The sequence below is a fragment of the Takifugu rubripes genome, chromosome 16 (genome assembly GCF_901000725.2).
Source record: "Takifugu rubripes chromosome 16, fTakRub1.2, whole genome shotgun sequence".
Lineage (NCBI taxonomy): Eukaryota > Metazoa > Chordata > Actinopteri > Tetraodontiformes > Tetraodontidae > Takifugu > Takifugu rubripes.
Genome location: NC_042300.1, coordinates 3,064,493 through 3,079,761, shown reverse-complemented (window position 1 = coordinate 3,079,761; position 15,269 = coordinate 3,064,493). Strand labels below are relative to the sequence as shown.

Sequence of the window (15,269 nt, the reverse complement as noted above, 5' to 3'; positions counted from 1 at the left end):
TTGGCACATCCCAACCTCCACCTTCACACTTTTAATGGAAGGTTGAAGTTCTGTAAAAGGTTCTGGCATATTTGCTCCCTTCACATGCTAACCGTGCTATCATTAGCAAACATCTGGCCAACCAGCTGAAGCTAAGCCTTTACTGCTACTTTTTTTTTTGTTTTGTTTTTTAAAATATATCCACTTTTTCATCAACACGCAGATTTAACAGGCCTCCTGGACCGGTTCCACCTGGAAAAGTACGATTCAAAACATTTGGGTTTGACGGGATGGAAGTAACAGTCAGCTCAAGCTGAATTCCCAGTTGTGCTTCTTCATCATCCCATGAACTTCTCATTTGAACCTTCAGCTTTTTCTTTCCTCCACATGCTGAACATGACTCCAGCAGCCATCCACACGCTGACACCCCTCCGCTGGGTTTGCATGCTCCAGAGCTGTGGGGGGTGGACATTAACCTAGAAGCAGGCAGATTCTTCCCGACAGCGTTCCCTTCCTCCCTTGCTGCCTGCCTGACCTCCTAACTGTTCCCACCATCTTTTAGCGTGATCGCAGCAGCTCTCATCTCTCTGATTGTTCTTCTCTTGGTGGGTTTCTTCCCCTCACAGGAGCCAATGAATGAACAGAACTTTGACACTTATGTCAGCACCTTGACAGACATGTACACTCATCAGGATCAGTACCAGAGCCCGGAAAACAAGGCGCTGCTGGAGAACATCAGACAGGCCGTTCAGGGCATCCAGGTCTGAGGCCCAAATAACAAATGCAAAGAAAAAATAGAGAAAAGAGGGAGAATGTGATTGTTTCCTTTGGCTGCTGTAATTGAACATGTTTCTTTCTTTTGTTGTTATGCTCTCAGTTTTTTAGCCTTTTGATTGGGGTTCCTTTGCTTTGGGGGAACGTTCAGGAGGAATATTCACCTTTGTACATTTTCATATGATCTGATATAATGTGATGTACTGTTTATAGCTGCTAATGTATGCACACTGCTGTATAATGTATTTATTCATCGTAAGCTTGAATCAGTTTTTATTTGGATGCAGTTTACAAAAGCTTAAAGAGATAAAACGGTGAGAAGAGCAGCAAATGTGAAGAGCAATCATCCCTGAAAAGAGGACGTAAACTCCTTCATCTCACGCTAACCTTCCTGTACGTCCAGACTCTGAAGCGTCAACAGAACAGATAAAGATTTCAAACAGCAGTCCCGCCGTCCATCCGTCTGTCCGTCTGGCGGTCCGTCCGCCCGTCCCCGGGGGCAGCGGCGGCTACAGGAACGTGGGAGACAATCTGCCGTTCTGACTTTAGTCAGCAATATTGGGACGAGGAGTGAGACGGTTCAGCTTTGGGATGCAATCTGATTGAGGAACGTTTGGGAATATGCAATTTCTTATGAAAAAATCTAGCAAAGAGCTGAGAGATCTTTTTACTAACTAGAAATGTTTTGCTTTTGTATAAATCTTTCACTACAATCATGTTCTGACGCGGGCGAAAGTGAAACCTTTGATGTTACACAGGAGCTCCTCGTGTCCCTGTTTTGATGCATCTCCTGTCGATGAGGACGAGGACAGCAGGCGACAAGATGTGTAGATATGATGTTCCTTCCTCACAGGACTTACAGGGTCAAACGTCCCCACATTTGTATATTTGCACTCGTCCTGTATAAAAGATCCTTCCAGTCATGTGTCTCCAGCTTGGAGGCCACTCGACGCAGCAGAACCTGGTCTGGAGGCCAAACTCTGATCTCAGAACTAGAAAAGCTCCTCAAGCAGCAGCTCAGAAGATAGAGTTCATTTTCATTTTGATCAAATCTGATTTTAGACACTTGAACCCCACAAAAAGCTACATATTCCCATTTTGAACAAAATCTTTGCTGCTAAAAGTTGAACGAACCTGATCCAAAATATTGTGGTTGAAGGACTCAGGATGGAACTGTTAAAGGTGTTAAAGCAGAAGAGGACCAAACTGTATATAATGACAGCATCAATAGAGCTGCTGCGTCCGTCACTGATAGACGATCAGCTCACAGCTGGATCTCCTTTATCAAAGAGTTTCCACTTTAGATGAACCTTCTTCAGCTGCTGGTTGACAGGAGACTTTTACAGCTCTCTGGTGAAAAGAACCAAGAGGAAATGCTCTGCTCAAACAGTCGGGCGGCTCGTCAGGCGCAGGAAACCGAATGAAAAAGCACAATTCAGAAGCAGCCGATCACATGTGTCAAACTCAGTCCTCGGGGGCCACGATCCTGCCGGGTTTTCTGTCCTACCAGGCTGAAAATGCATTCAGTGGGATAGGAAACCCAGCAGGAACGTGGCCCTCGAGGACTGAGCTTGACATGCCTGATTGTTGTAATATGAGATGGAACAGCTAAACCACCTGTAACTACGTCCATGAAGAAGAGCCACATCAACATATGAGCTGCTAGAAAAGAGGCAAAAGAATCATTTTAAATCATCACGTTTTTGCAGTGAATCAGCCAGTTTTTATAAAACACTCATTCTCTCATCTTTTAGCCCTTTTTCTGCCCTCCTGGCAGATTTGACAGATGTTTTCTTACCACATGGCATGAGTTGGGTTGTTGTTGTTGCTGTACGTGTTGACGCTCAAACCTTCCTTCCATGGTGAACCTGTACCACTTCTATCATGATGCTGTTTCAACATCTCGCTGCCAATAAAACTTGTGTTGCATCAGGTGACCATGGCCTCGTCTTTCTGCACCCACCCGCCTAACTCTGGAGAGGAAGAAAGATTAACTTCTTTTGTAGAAGCTCAGAACTTCTTATCACCGTGTCAAAGTGCGTCCAGACAAGCCCATTATTTACTTAGGATCAGACATCAGAAAAGCACAAACAAATTTTACTGTGTTTTGCTATTAGAGGAATTATTTTTATTCATGATGCTGTTGTTAACATCATCATTACTGTAGTTCTGTACAATTATAAATTTCTACGTCTGTATAAAGCAAAAGAAGAAGAAGGTTTCCTGTATTTACTGTTAAAGACAAAGTTTCGAACACTCCCTTGCACCGTTGTCAGCATCAGATGTGACGCTCGGTCATGTTGGGTGAGAAAAACACATCCAAAGTCATGACTTTGGTTTTAACTGGTTTTTGGCATTTGTTTGTCCTGTGGAATTCTCTGAACACCTCCAGGTTCTGTGACAACACGTGGAGGTTCTGAACGGACTTCAGAGGGCTGACTGACCTGAAGGCCCTCCTTTAGCGGAGGTCGTGATGATCAAATCTACTGTAGCGACACATCCTGGACACAGGGGGCGCTCCGCTATCGGACTCGTCCGTGTATTGTTGTATTGTTGTATTTCCGGGTCAAAAACACACCTTTTCCGGTCTGAGAAAGGAGCGTGAGGAAAAGACGACATAAACACTCTTGCGGCTTTAAAGAGTGTTCGGGCCAAGTTTGCTGGGTCAGTTCTGTTCGGTGCCGACCAACAGACGGCCAGCATGGTAAAGTGCGTCGTCTCCGGGTGTCCGAACCGCATCGTGAGCAGCGAGAACCGGGGCATTTTCAACAGACCACCAAAGAGGTTCTTTAAATTTCCCAAAGATCCAGCGAGAGTCAAGGTAAACGAACCGGAACCGATATCCGACCAGATTCTATCTCTTACTGCTAACTGGTTATATGAGTTATAAGTGGTGGTTTACCTTTGGTTTCTGCAGAAGCCACTAGTCGAGATTAATATAACTACGTTCCTCTGAGTAATGTTCAACCAGTATACACCAGTATACACCAGTATACACCAGTACAGCCTCATCGCTGACTGTGTTCAGGTGTGGCTGGCGGCACTGAGGGAGACGGACGAGCACGACCCAACAGAGCAGCATTTTATCTGTGAGGACCATTTCCTGCCAGAAGATATCTCCAGGAATGAAGTCAGTAGCGACGCTATTCCTATCATGCCTCCCTGTGTGGATGGGGGCCTCAGCATGATGGGCTCCTGGGGGCCTGACATGCCTGAGGAGGAAGATGAGCAGTGGACAATGGACGGTGATGTGGAGGATGAAGATGACCCTCCCACTCCTGTAGGAGAACCGGCTTCAGCGGGGCAGGTTGGACCCTCTGTCAGTATTTACAATTCTGGTTTGATCCTAATAAGCACAGATACAACAAAACATCCTTAATTATACACCAAAAACCTTTTAATACTCTCATTAATTACATGCTGAAACAGACACTTTTTTGCTGATTTCCAGGATGCAGCTACACGCAGAACTTCAGAGCCAGTGATGACACGGTAACGAAACTCCACTTTATTTTAAGTTTGCAGACATCTAAAGCACAGATTTAACCTAAACCCGATGTTCTCTTCCTCTCCAGTGTCGGTCCGTTGAGTGCTGACCTGACCCCAAAGAAAGCCGTCCGCAAACATGGTGAGACCCTCACCGGCTCCGTTCACAGATGCTGTATTATTTAATATCTTTATAAATACTCCTCTGTGTGCTTTGGCCCACCGACGCCTACTGACGTCAACTTTCACTGTCACATCAACTGTCATTGGCTGTGATGCCATCATCATGGGATGTAAAAGCAGCTGTTTTGGTGTTGCTGTCGCTGCTCGGTGGAAGGATCAGGTTAAATCTTAGCTTTAGCGAGCTAAAAAGGCCCATTACATCATCAAAATTCCATCACGGGTTTTCAAGTATTGATGTGAGAGGTTTATTGGTTACTTATTTCGTCCATTGATTTAGTTTCACTGGCGTTGCTTTTGTGTTTTCTGCTTTTTTTTTGAAGTTGTGCCTGTTGGTGAGATGCTGCGCCGCTTTCTGGAGCTGACGCTCGCGTCCCCAGACAACCTGGTGGACATCCGCAAGCTGCTGGCAGGAACAGGAAGAAGCAAAAAGCGGATCGATGACATCACCGACGTCCTTGAGGACATCAGCCTGATCGAGAAACTGTCGGACCACAAGTTCAAGTGGATGTGAGGGAAAGCTTCTTTCTTCTACAGCTTATAACTAAATACTTAATTAGCTTGAAACCTTTTCCTCACATCTGTCCAGAGGAAAAAGTCACATCGCCAACTTCCTGTGGAAGAACCGACAGGTGTTCCAGGCAGAGATGGAGAACCTGAAGCTGGTGGAGAGCGTGCTGGATGGCCTGATTAAAAGTTGTTCCCAGCAGCTCTTTGAGGTCACTGACAACCTGGAGAACGCTGCATATCCTTTCTGTGTTCCTCCTGATGGAACTCGTCCACGGTGTCCCATTTGTGTTCAACTTCAACATGATCTCGATTCTACGGAAGGATCAGGAATCAGACCACAGGTTGTACAGGTGTTGGTGTTCTTTAACCTCTGCTGAACCTTGGCCTATGTGACTCTCGCCGACATCAGCCGGCTAAAGGATTTCCAGCAGCAGACGGTGATGGTGGTCAAAGCTCCTGAAGAAACCAAGCTGGAGGTTCCTGCACCTAAAGAGGTAAATGAGTGAAGTGGGGACGGAGCATGGACCAGGGGACCTGACCTTCACGTGTATCTGGCTTGGATTTGTGTCAGGACAGCATCCAGGTCCACCTGAAGGCAGAGCAGGGGCCCGTTGTGGTTCTGACCTGTGAGGTTGGTACCGGAGAGGAGGACAGCAGCTGCTTTTTAACGCTGGAGGAGAGCCGGATCAGAACCACAGAACTACACACGGGTCAGTACCACACGCTTGCGGAACAGATGTTCTAATGAAGGACAGAACTCTGCATCCACTTCTGATTTACACCGGGTTCACACCCGACACGCTCTCGTTCACACCTGAGGCGAATTTCTCCGCCCCGGTGCAGAAGCGATCTGCTACCCAGCTGTTGTCTCCTCGTACCAGTGTGGTGTGGTCTGGAGATATAAAGCTGAAACACTGAAATCTAAATAAATGTTTATCTAATCTTTATTATCTATTTAATTTCTGTTCTTGTTTCCTTGTGCATTCTCTCATTCATGGGTCGGTCTGTCTGTCAGAACCCTCGAGAACAGGAGTAGCTTCGGGCAAAGTGGGGACTGTAGAAGCCCTTGGTGCTGGTTCTGGCTCAACTCACCTGTGTTTAAGGGCTCCTCTTTCAAAGATGAAGGTTTCGTGTGTTGATGTTTTTCAGAAGCTCCAGAGCGTGCAGTGCAGAGCGCGTAGCCTACAGATGGCCACCAGGGGGCGCCAACCACAAGAAGGACAACGAGTCACCCTGAAGGGCCGAAAGAGACTGAACAAAACTGTATTTGGGTCCGTTTTTAACGGAACTCTGATCCAATGCTTCTGCTTGGAGGACAATAATATAAAAGAGGGAGGTGGGGAAGATGAGGCTGTATGTGTTTGACACATCTGCAGGTTTGTATATTTGATCATGTGGTTCTGACTGTTGATAGGACACTGTTTTCATCGCGCTGCAAATGACGAAACATGCAGCTACAAATAAAATCAATGCCAACAGAGTGAGTGAGTAAGTTGCCAACACGCTGCCAACATTCTACATGGATCAGTCACAGTTGGACACTGAGAAGAACCATTTAGTGAAATGAAAATGAAATCCCAGGTCTTCATCCTGACAAAGAAGAAGACGACAGTGTTGTCGGCGTTGTGCAGGTGTGTTTCACCTGACATGAAGGCTGTTTCTGTGCACTTAATCTTGACTAGTCCTGATGTTTTTTGAGGGTTTTGGGTGTTATTAGAAGGATGGGATGATGCATCAGGAATGTTGATGGACAAAGTCAGGAACTGATCAGTTTTCAACTCTGACAGGGGAAGTCTTCTGTGGTTCTTCCATGGCTCCAATGTTTCAACTTCATTAACCAGCCATGAAGTTACAGGTTAAGCATCCACATGTGAGGACTGTGCAGCTTCCTGCTCCCTCTAACACCGATGACTTCATGTTCTCAGGAGTTCCTGCAGTGACATGCTGAGAACATGACTCGCTTGTCTGCTTCCCCCCTGCTGGTTTGGCCCTTCAGCACCACCTCCTGCTTCTCAGACTTATAGGAATCAAACATGTCCTTTTTATCCATCAAAGCTGTTTTGACCAGGCCTCAGTGGGCAGAGCTGCCGGGTATATAGATACAGAATCATCAGAAAACAGTAGAACCTGCAGAGAGAGTCAGTTTGTGAGGGTCACTGCTGTTTCTGTGGCAGTTGGTTCTTGTGAGCAGTGTTGGAGGATATGAGGGGTCTGCAGAGATGTTTCCGGACCCTGCATCTGGTATCTGGGGCAGCCCTGCTGCTCCTGTCAGTCATGAAGCTGGTGATCCACTGACAGATGGAGGTGGAAACCGTGAGCTGGCTGAGCTTCTCGTGGAGGATGTCTGGATGATAGTGTTGAAGGCCTGTTAATAATCTGCAGGTGGTCCAGCAGGAGGCTGGTGATGTCCTCCAGACGGTCCTACAACCCTCATGACCACAGACCCCAGGTCTGAGACAGTGGACCATGTGAGGCTCAAGATGATGGAGTGTCAAAGATCAACACTTCGGGAGGGGGGAGGGGGGGGGGGGGGGGCGTTGATCAGTACAGACACACCATCAGATCCCAGAGACTTCTGGTTTTCTCCACCTTTGTGAGGACACCTATATGGTCAGATATGGTGGACCAGACAAAATGTCCTCAAAAATGCTGGTTTAGATCCAGAATGTGTCCACACACAGATGGGAGGACGAACAGGCACAGGCGTGACAGCGGGCTCTGTGGTGAGTGGGCGGTGTCACATGCTGATGGTTGACATGTTGCATCACAGTGTGATTCTCAAAGAGCAGCAGGTTCCTCACAAGTGATGACGCTGATGGAAACAAATCTCACACACACACACACACACACGGGAGTCCACTTTGTGCATCACAATGCTACCAGAGTCTCTCTTTCTAAATATGAGGGTACCAATAAATCTCTGTCAACCCTCCCTGTGTTTCTGTCTCTCTGTCTCGGTGGAGGACGTTCTCCTGGCCATCGGAGACCAGGTGGGACATGCTGACCTGTCTTACGCCTCGTGGCGGTTTTGGTGAGTGGGAATGCTCCGGTGTTCCCATGTTTACCCCCAGAAGAGCTGCAGCGCTTGAGGAAGATGGCGAGTGGTCTCAGGATGGTGGGTCTGGGCTGTAAGAGCGACAAACTAAGGCAGTGCTTTATGTTCCTCAACTGTCTGGACGATAGGCATGTCTTTCAGGGTGAGACATGGAAAGGGACGCGGGGAATATCAGGTGTGGCCATGTGGGGCAAAAGCAGGTCCCTTGTCCCCTCAAGCCCACTGACACAGCACAAACCTGTCTGCAAGTGAAGCCACTCCGGTCTTTCCAGGACTGGACGTTAGAGTCACCTCCACCACAGAGAACACTGCAGGCAGAGCTTTAGCTGTCAGAGTTTCAGGGCTGGAGCGTAGATGTTTACCTGGCAGAGGGTGAAGCCCTGACTGGACCTGTTCCAGAAGGTCTCCTTGTTTGTGGAGCAGTGTGCTCGATGAGTGTGCAGTGATGAGAGGACTGGAACTGCACCACAGACTTCATCAAGCAGTACATATGGGTGTAGGTGGTGGATTGGTTCCTTAATGCAGCCAAGCTGGACGGGTTCTACATGTCACATGGTTTTAGTAATAGATTACTGAACAGTCACATGTATCTGGTTGGTTTCACTAATTATTACTTGGTAACCTTTGACTTCCATGTCACACAAACACCCAAATGCAGCTTTTACTGGCACTTCAATGTGAAGCTGCTCGGAGTTTAGTCACAGGTTTGAGGTGTTCTGGGGGAATCTGGAGAGGGAGGAAGGGGGACTTTGAGTGTCTTGGTCAGTGTTGGGAGGTGGGTTAAAGCAGACATCAGAGTCTTCTGTCAGCAGTACACTAGCCATTCAACCAGACGGGTCAAACAAACCATGGAACAATTGCAAGGAGAGATCAGATCTGGAAGACGGTCTTTGCACGTGCAACAGCCCCGGGGGTCACACACTGAAACAGAAGCAGGAACTGAGCACATTCTTACAGGAAAAGGTGAAAAGGGCTTTGGTGAGGTCTGTTTCGCAGACCAGATGTTCTGTCTCCGCCTTCCTGATGGGACAGTAACAACCGACCAGGGTGAGATGAAGAGGCATGCTGTGGAGCTCTACAGCGCCCTCTACTGGACACAGGACTGTAGCAGGGAGGACGAGCTGCTGTAGGGACTTCCTCGGCTGAGCCACAGGGACCGAGCTACCCTGAATGCTTACATTTCCACGGAGGAACTTACTGCTGCAGTGGGACAGATGGTGTCTGGTCAGGCTCCAGGACTGGATGAACTGCCCACTGACTTTTATAAACATTTCTGGAGGTGTTTGGGTGCTGGCCTGTGGGAGGCGCTGCAGGAGTGCACTCAAACGGGTCTACTATCGACATCTAGTCCGAACGCGGTTCTGTCTTTAAGACCAAAGAAAGGAGACTTGGCTCTGTTAAAGAACTGGAAGCCTGTGACGTTGCTCTGCACAGACTCCAATCTTTCAGTGCTCGCCAACAGGCTTAAGAACTTCCTTGACTTGGTGGTCCACAGAGACCAGACCTTTGTAAATTGTACAGCATTGATGATGGGATGATTTCTTTAGACCAGGAGAAGGCGTTTGACAGAGTCAATCAGTTGAAGGGTTTTTGGGGATGTTTAGGTTTCTTGTACAGGGATGCTTGTTGTTTGGTGAAGGTGGGGGGGGGGGGGGGGGGGGGGGGGGGGGGGTTGAGCTGTCCAGTGAAGGTCCAAAGGGGAATAAGACAGAAGGCTTCTATTAATTGGCCATTGAACCTCTTCTGATCAATCCAAGATCCTGGCTGTCAGAGGTTTGTAACCAGGTCTTCCTCAGTGTCCCCACCTTGTGGTGTCAGCTTATGCTCTACTCTAACCATCATACCCCAACACTACAAATTCCCCCAGGAGTAACCTCAAAGAGGAAACTAGCCGGGGAATTCTCCAACAGGGACTACGCACATACAAAAAACAGCCACAGACAGAGCCACACTTACCCTTTGTTCAGCCTCCCCAATCCCAGAAAAGGACATGTACCTGCTCTAAAAGACAAACACAACACGTCCCTCATAGTACCAACACAAGCCACTGCATTTTCCTATGGACAAGTCCCCACTTTGTTATGGCCCGCTCGTCAAGTCCACAACAAAAGAGGAAGACACGCTGTCCAGTTTAACCATTTATTTTCTAAAACAAACGAAAACTGTAAAAATTGTAAACTGGAGTATTGGTATTTTATTAATTGTGATTAATAATGACTCTGCTCTATCAGAACCATTTGACAGTTGTTCATCTTTAAATAGAAGAACGATGTTCCGAGGAACAGATGCCATCATTCTTGGCTTAGAGGAGCTTCCAACGTGAGCCTGCAGAACTCACAGATGGAGATCTTCAGCTCTTCGTCGTCCAGAGCACCAGGAACCGCCTTGGCTCCAGAGCAGAACCAGCAGCTTTTATTTGTGGACGGTCAGCATAAATCTATTAATAGGAGAAGCAGAGCGTCGCCACGGTGATGACATATGGCTGCATGTGGAGAATGGAGAGACCTGCAGGGATCCAGCATGAGAGCACCACCAGCACCTGCCAGCTGTAGACGGGTCAAAAGGTACCAAGAAATTAGCACAACTTCCTGACAGTGGCTGGGTTTAGCATCCTGGCTGCTGGAACTAGATGAAGAAATCCTTTGTCTGTGAAAGCGTCTGAAAGAGCAGAAGCAAAACCATCCACCATGATTGTAGCCTCTGTACAGTTAGCAGCCGCTAGCACTAAAGCAAACAAGCCGCCGAACAGGCTTGTGTGTCCATGTCCAGTCAGTAGAAACGCTTGCCCAACCACAATGATGAGGCCACGCCCACATCGATCCGCCATAACACGCCCAATCAAGCTAGCTGGAGCTGACTCCCAAACAGGAAGTTCATGTCTTGTGGCAGACACATAGGGGTGTATCTCACACCCAGGTGATGCATGGGGTGATGGGCGTGGTTAGCCCAAGATTAGATGCACTGGTCGACGCGCCATTTAGTATATTCTGGTGGATGCGGAATAAAGACGTCTAAACCATTTGCTCTGTCCGAGTCGTTCCTCATCCTGCCACATTGGCGACCCCGTTTTGAACATGTTCGAGGCAGCAGACAATGGTATCTCCTCTTCGGTCATGTCGCCCCGACACACGCAGCCAGCTAGCTTCACCGCGTCTGTGAAGCTGCCCGACTTCTGGCAGAGCGACCCGGCCCCGTAGTTCCAGCATGTCGAAGCGCTGTTCCACCTGCGAGGAGTCACCGAGGACGACTCCAGATATTATTTGGTAGTCGCGGCTCTGGACCAGCAATCCACTCGCCGCGTCATGCAGCTACTGCGGGACCCGCCGCAAGTACGTGGCGATCAAAGGGCTCCTGCTCCGGAGGTACAGCCAATCCGCCGTGGAAAGGGCGGATAAACTGCTTTCCCTCCCGGGTTTGGGCGACGGTTCGGCCGTGGAGCTTATGGACACCATTTGTTCCCATCATAGGCGCAGATTTTCTGTGTTCTCATGGTCTGCTATTGGATGTTGCTAACCGACGTCTAATCGATGCTGTGTCTTTTGCCACCTTTCCATGTCTGACGGGGGGACCTGGGCCGTTGGCACATGCCAGTTTTGCTGCGGCGGGTAATGTTTTTCAGCGATTTGCTTGGCTCCATATGGTGCCCAAGGCGGATGGCACTTGGAGGCCGTGTGGCGATTTTCGTCGTCTTAACAACATCACAGCCCATGATCATTACCCCCTTCCGCACATACAGGATTTTTCTGTTCGCTTGGCAGGCACTACCATTTTCTCCAAAGTAGACATGGTGCGTGGCTATCATCAGGTTCTGGTGTGTGCCAAGGATGTGCCCAAGACTGCGGTGATTACCTCGTTTGGGCTTTTTGAGTTCCTGCGCATGCCCTTTGGCCTGAAGGGGGCAGCACAGACCTTTCAGCGGCTGATGGACTCGGTATTGCGTGACCTCACCTTTGTGGGTCCAGGCTTTTGAGGGGGCCAAGTCTGCCTTAGCCAACGCCACACTGTTGGCCCATCCGGCACCTCGGGCGGCCTTCGCTTTGACGACTGACGCGTCAGATGTGGCCGTCGGGGCGGTGGTGAAGTGTGAGTGGTGCATGGCAGCCTCTCGCATTTTTCAGCCGCAAGCTCCAGGACAATGAGCGAAAATACAGCGTTTTTGACCGGGAGTTACTCACGTTGTACCTGGCTACGCGTCATTTTCGTTTTCTGCTTGGCCGATCTTTCACGGCTTATGTCGACCACAAACCTCTGACATTCGCTATGTCAAAGGTGTCGGAGCCTTGGTCTGCGCGTCAGCAGCGTCACCTTTGCGGCAGTCTTGGAGTTCACGACGACATTCGGCATGTAGCTGGAAAAGCTAACCCGGTGGCCGATTGTCTGTCGTGGGTGCTAATTTGTCCTGTGCACCTAGGGCGGGATTTCTCTGCCAAAGTGGCCGACCAGTCTGGGGACCCGGAGATACGGGCTGGTATTTTTCCTGTCAGGTTCCAGCAGATGTTGACAGTCATTAGTTTGATTGCTGGAAGAGTTGAGCTGTGGGCTGTGGATGATCCCCGTTAAATGTGGCATCATCTCCTCTTGATGAGCCGATCTCTTTTCTCTCCTCCCTTCACAACAGCTGCGTCACCGCCGACATCAGGGGGCAGCACTGCTACACACCTGCTCTTTATTTCCTTTGTTTTTCCTTTGCTCTAAATTTCCTCTTTCAAAAGTCAAGATGGAAAAGAACACATTCACCCTAGACCTATCTTTTTGAGGATATGATCTACCCCAACTCTGAGAATGAACCATCTCAATGAACCCGTTGTTAAACCCAGCTGTAATTGTCCTCAGGACTAAACAAGTTGTCCTCCCTTCACAGAAATGTCCTTATTGTGATAGTGAAACATGTAATGTGGTCCTTAATATGTAGCATGTCAGAAACACAGACTTCTTGGTTACGGTTGCTAAGGAGGGTTGTCCACCTTCAGTGTTGATTTGTTTAATATTACGGTAGCGTGCTGGCGTGTGAAAAACTCTGGGTTATATCCCTGTGGTCACGTGACCCACGGATCAGTTCAGGACAGACCAACAGAGCCCCTCCTTTACTGTAGCAGCTGTTAGCACACGGCTAAAGCTGAGCTAGTCTGGGACAGACAAATAGATGGAAAGATCCTATAAGGAACATAAAGATGCTCAGATACAGACTGAAATGACCACATCACACACACCCTCTCTGCCTCTCACACACACCTTCACAAACACACTTTCACAAATACACTCACACACACATATATACCCTCTCTCACACACATGCACACACACACTCACACACACGCCCTCTCTCTCTCAAACACACACCTCCTCCCTCTCTCTCTCTCAAACACACACACCTTCTCTCTCTCACACACCCTCTCTTTCTCGCTGTCTCCCACACACACTCCCTCTCTCTCACACACACACACACCCTCACACACTCTCTCTCTCACACACACACCTTCACAAATACACTCACACACACACACACTCTCTCTCTCAAACACATATACACACCCTCTCTCTCACTCACACTCACAAACACACTCTCACACACTCTCTCCCTACTCTCTCTCTCTCACACTCACACACACACATACCCTCTCACACACACACACCCTCTCTCGCAAATACACCCTCTCCTTCACACACCCTCTTAGACACCTGCCCTCTCTCCCACACAAAACACACCCACCCTCTCTCCCACACACTCTCTCTCACACACACACAAACACACCCTCTCTGCCTCTCTCAAACACATCCCCTCACACACACTCTCTCTCTTTCTCACACACCTTCTCTCTCATGCACACCCTTTCTCTCACACTCATGCACACACACACAACTGTCTCTTACACACCTTCTCTCTCTCTCCCACATACATACACACCATCTCCCACACACACCCCCTCTCTCTCACACACACCTACATGCACACCTTCTCTCTCTCTCTCTCTCTCTCTCTCTCTCTCTCTCTCTCTCACACACACACACATGCACACACACACACACACACAAACACACCCTCTCTCTCTCACACACACACACCTACACGCACACCTTCTCTCTCTCTCACACACACATGCCCACACACACACACAAACACACCCTCTCTCTCACACACACACCTACACACACACCGTCTCTCTCTCTCACACACACACACACACACACACAAACACACCCTCTCTCACACACACACACACACACCTACACGCACACCTTCTCTCTCTCTCACACACACATGCACACACACACACACACAAACACACCCTCTCTCTCTCACACACACATACACACCCTCTCTCTCACACACACACACACCATCTCACACCCCCCCCTCACACACACCCACACACACCTCCTCTCTCTCTCTCACACACATGCACACACACACACACACACACACACAAACACACAAACACACCCTCTCTCTCACACACCCACACCCACACGCACACCTTCTCTCTCTCTCTCACACACACATGCACACACACACACAAACACACCCTCTCTCTCACACACATACACACCATCTCACACCCCCCCCCTCTCACACACACCCACACACACCTCCTCTCTCTCTGTCACACACTCCCTCTCTCTCTCTCACACACACACACCCTCTCTCTCTGGGCTCAGGGGAAGTGTGTTTAATCAGGATTAAAATACCTCTGTTTGATCATGGTCTATTACAGGCAGCAGGACTCACAGACTCACAGACAGAATGACACCAACCAATTGTGTCAGTGCCAACAGCCAGAGGAGACGGTTGGATGTGTGTGGGACCAACGTTGGAGAGGTGGTAACACCAGAGGAAAGAGCGTGGAAGTAACCATGAATTACTGGTCAGAACTGCCACACCCACCACACACGGCCACACCCACCACACACGGCCACACCCACCAGAGAAACTATTCTGATGTCACGGTGTTTGATTGACAGGCAGACCATGTGACATTAAACAATGATGGGTTTTTTTCTCTCTCCCAGTTTGGATCTGTTTTTCCCAGTTTGATTCCTTTTGTCACCCAAACTTGTTTTGACAGCAGGTTTGTTGTTTGACTTTGATAACCTGGTTTGCATTATTACAGATTTTTGGACTCGAGCCAATCATCAAAACAATCCCTGATGTTGGTGAAACCAATGACCAGTCTGACGGGGTTAGAACCCTGAAGGCCAGAGGAGGCCTGTCTGCCCAGGCTCATGGGTCAACAGGAAGTCCTCTTGCTCTGGTCATTAGCTGTGTTGCTAACATGACGCTAATCTC

General features: G+C 48.8%; 2 protein-coding genes across 11 annotated transcripts in view; both read left to right on the top strand.

Moving 5' to 3' along the window:
• Positions 1-2,690, top strand: part of myt1la (myelin transcription factor 1-like, a) — a 35,347-nt gene extending 32,657 nt beyond the window's left edge. For 5 of the 9 annotated variants that reach the window (XM_029849546.1, XM_029849551.1, XM_029849543.1 and 2 more), the window contains one exon: positions 606-2,690. In XM_029849546.1, coding sequence (XP_029705406.1) covers positions 606-746 — 141 coding nt within the window. In that variant the 3' untranslated portion in view covers positions 747-2,690. Of the gene's footprint in view, positions 1-202 lie in introns of all 9 variants that reach the window. The other 4 variants (XM_029849549.1, XM_029849547.1, XM_029849544.1 and 1 more) reach the window with 2 other exon arrangements.
• A 630-nt stretch (positions 2,691-3,320) lies between these two features.
• Positions 3,321-6,409, top strand: e2f6 (E2F transcription factor 6). 2 transcript variants are annotated; one of them, XM_011611812.2, is made up of 9 exons: positions 3,321-3,574; positions 3,782-4,060; positions 4,205-4,245; positions 4,329-4,381; positions 4,743-4,929; positions 5,009-5,164; positions 5,309-5,423; positions 5,501-5,639; positions 6,079-6,409. In XM_011611812.2, the coding sequence occupies exons 1-9, from the start codon at positions 3,455-3,457 to the stop codon at positions 6,108-6,110; spliced, it is 1,122 nt and encodes a 373-aa protein (XP_011610114.1). In that variant the 5' UTR covers positions 3,321-3,454; the 3' UTR covers positions 6,111-6,409. The 2 variants fall into 2 exon arrangements, with proteins under 2 accessions (XP_011610114.1, XP_011610113.1); XM_011611811.2 differs by having other exon boundaries at positions 3,782-4,072.
• The last annotated feature ends 8,860 nt before the right edge of the window (positions 6,410-15,269 follow it).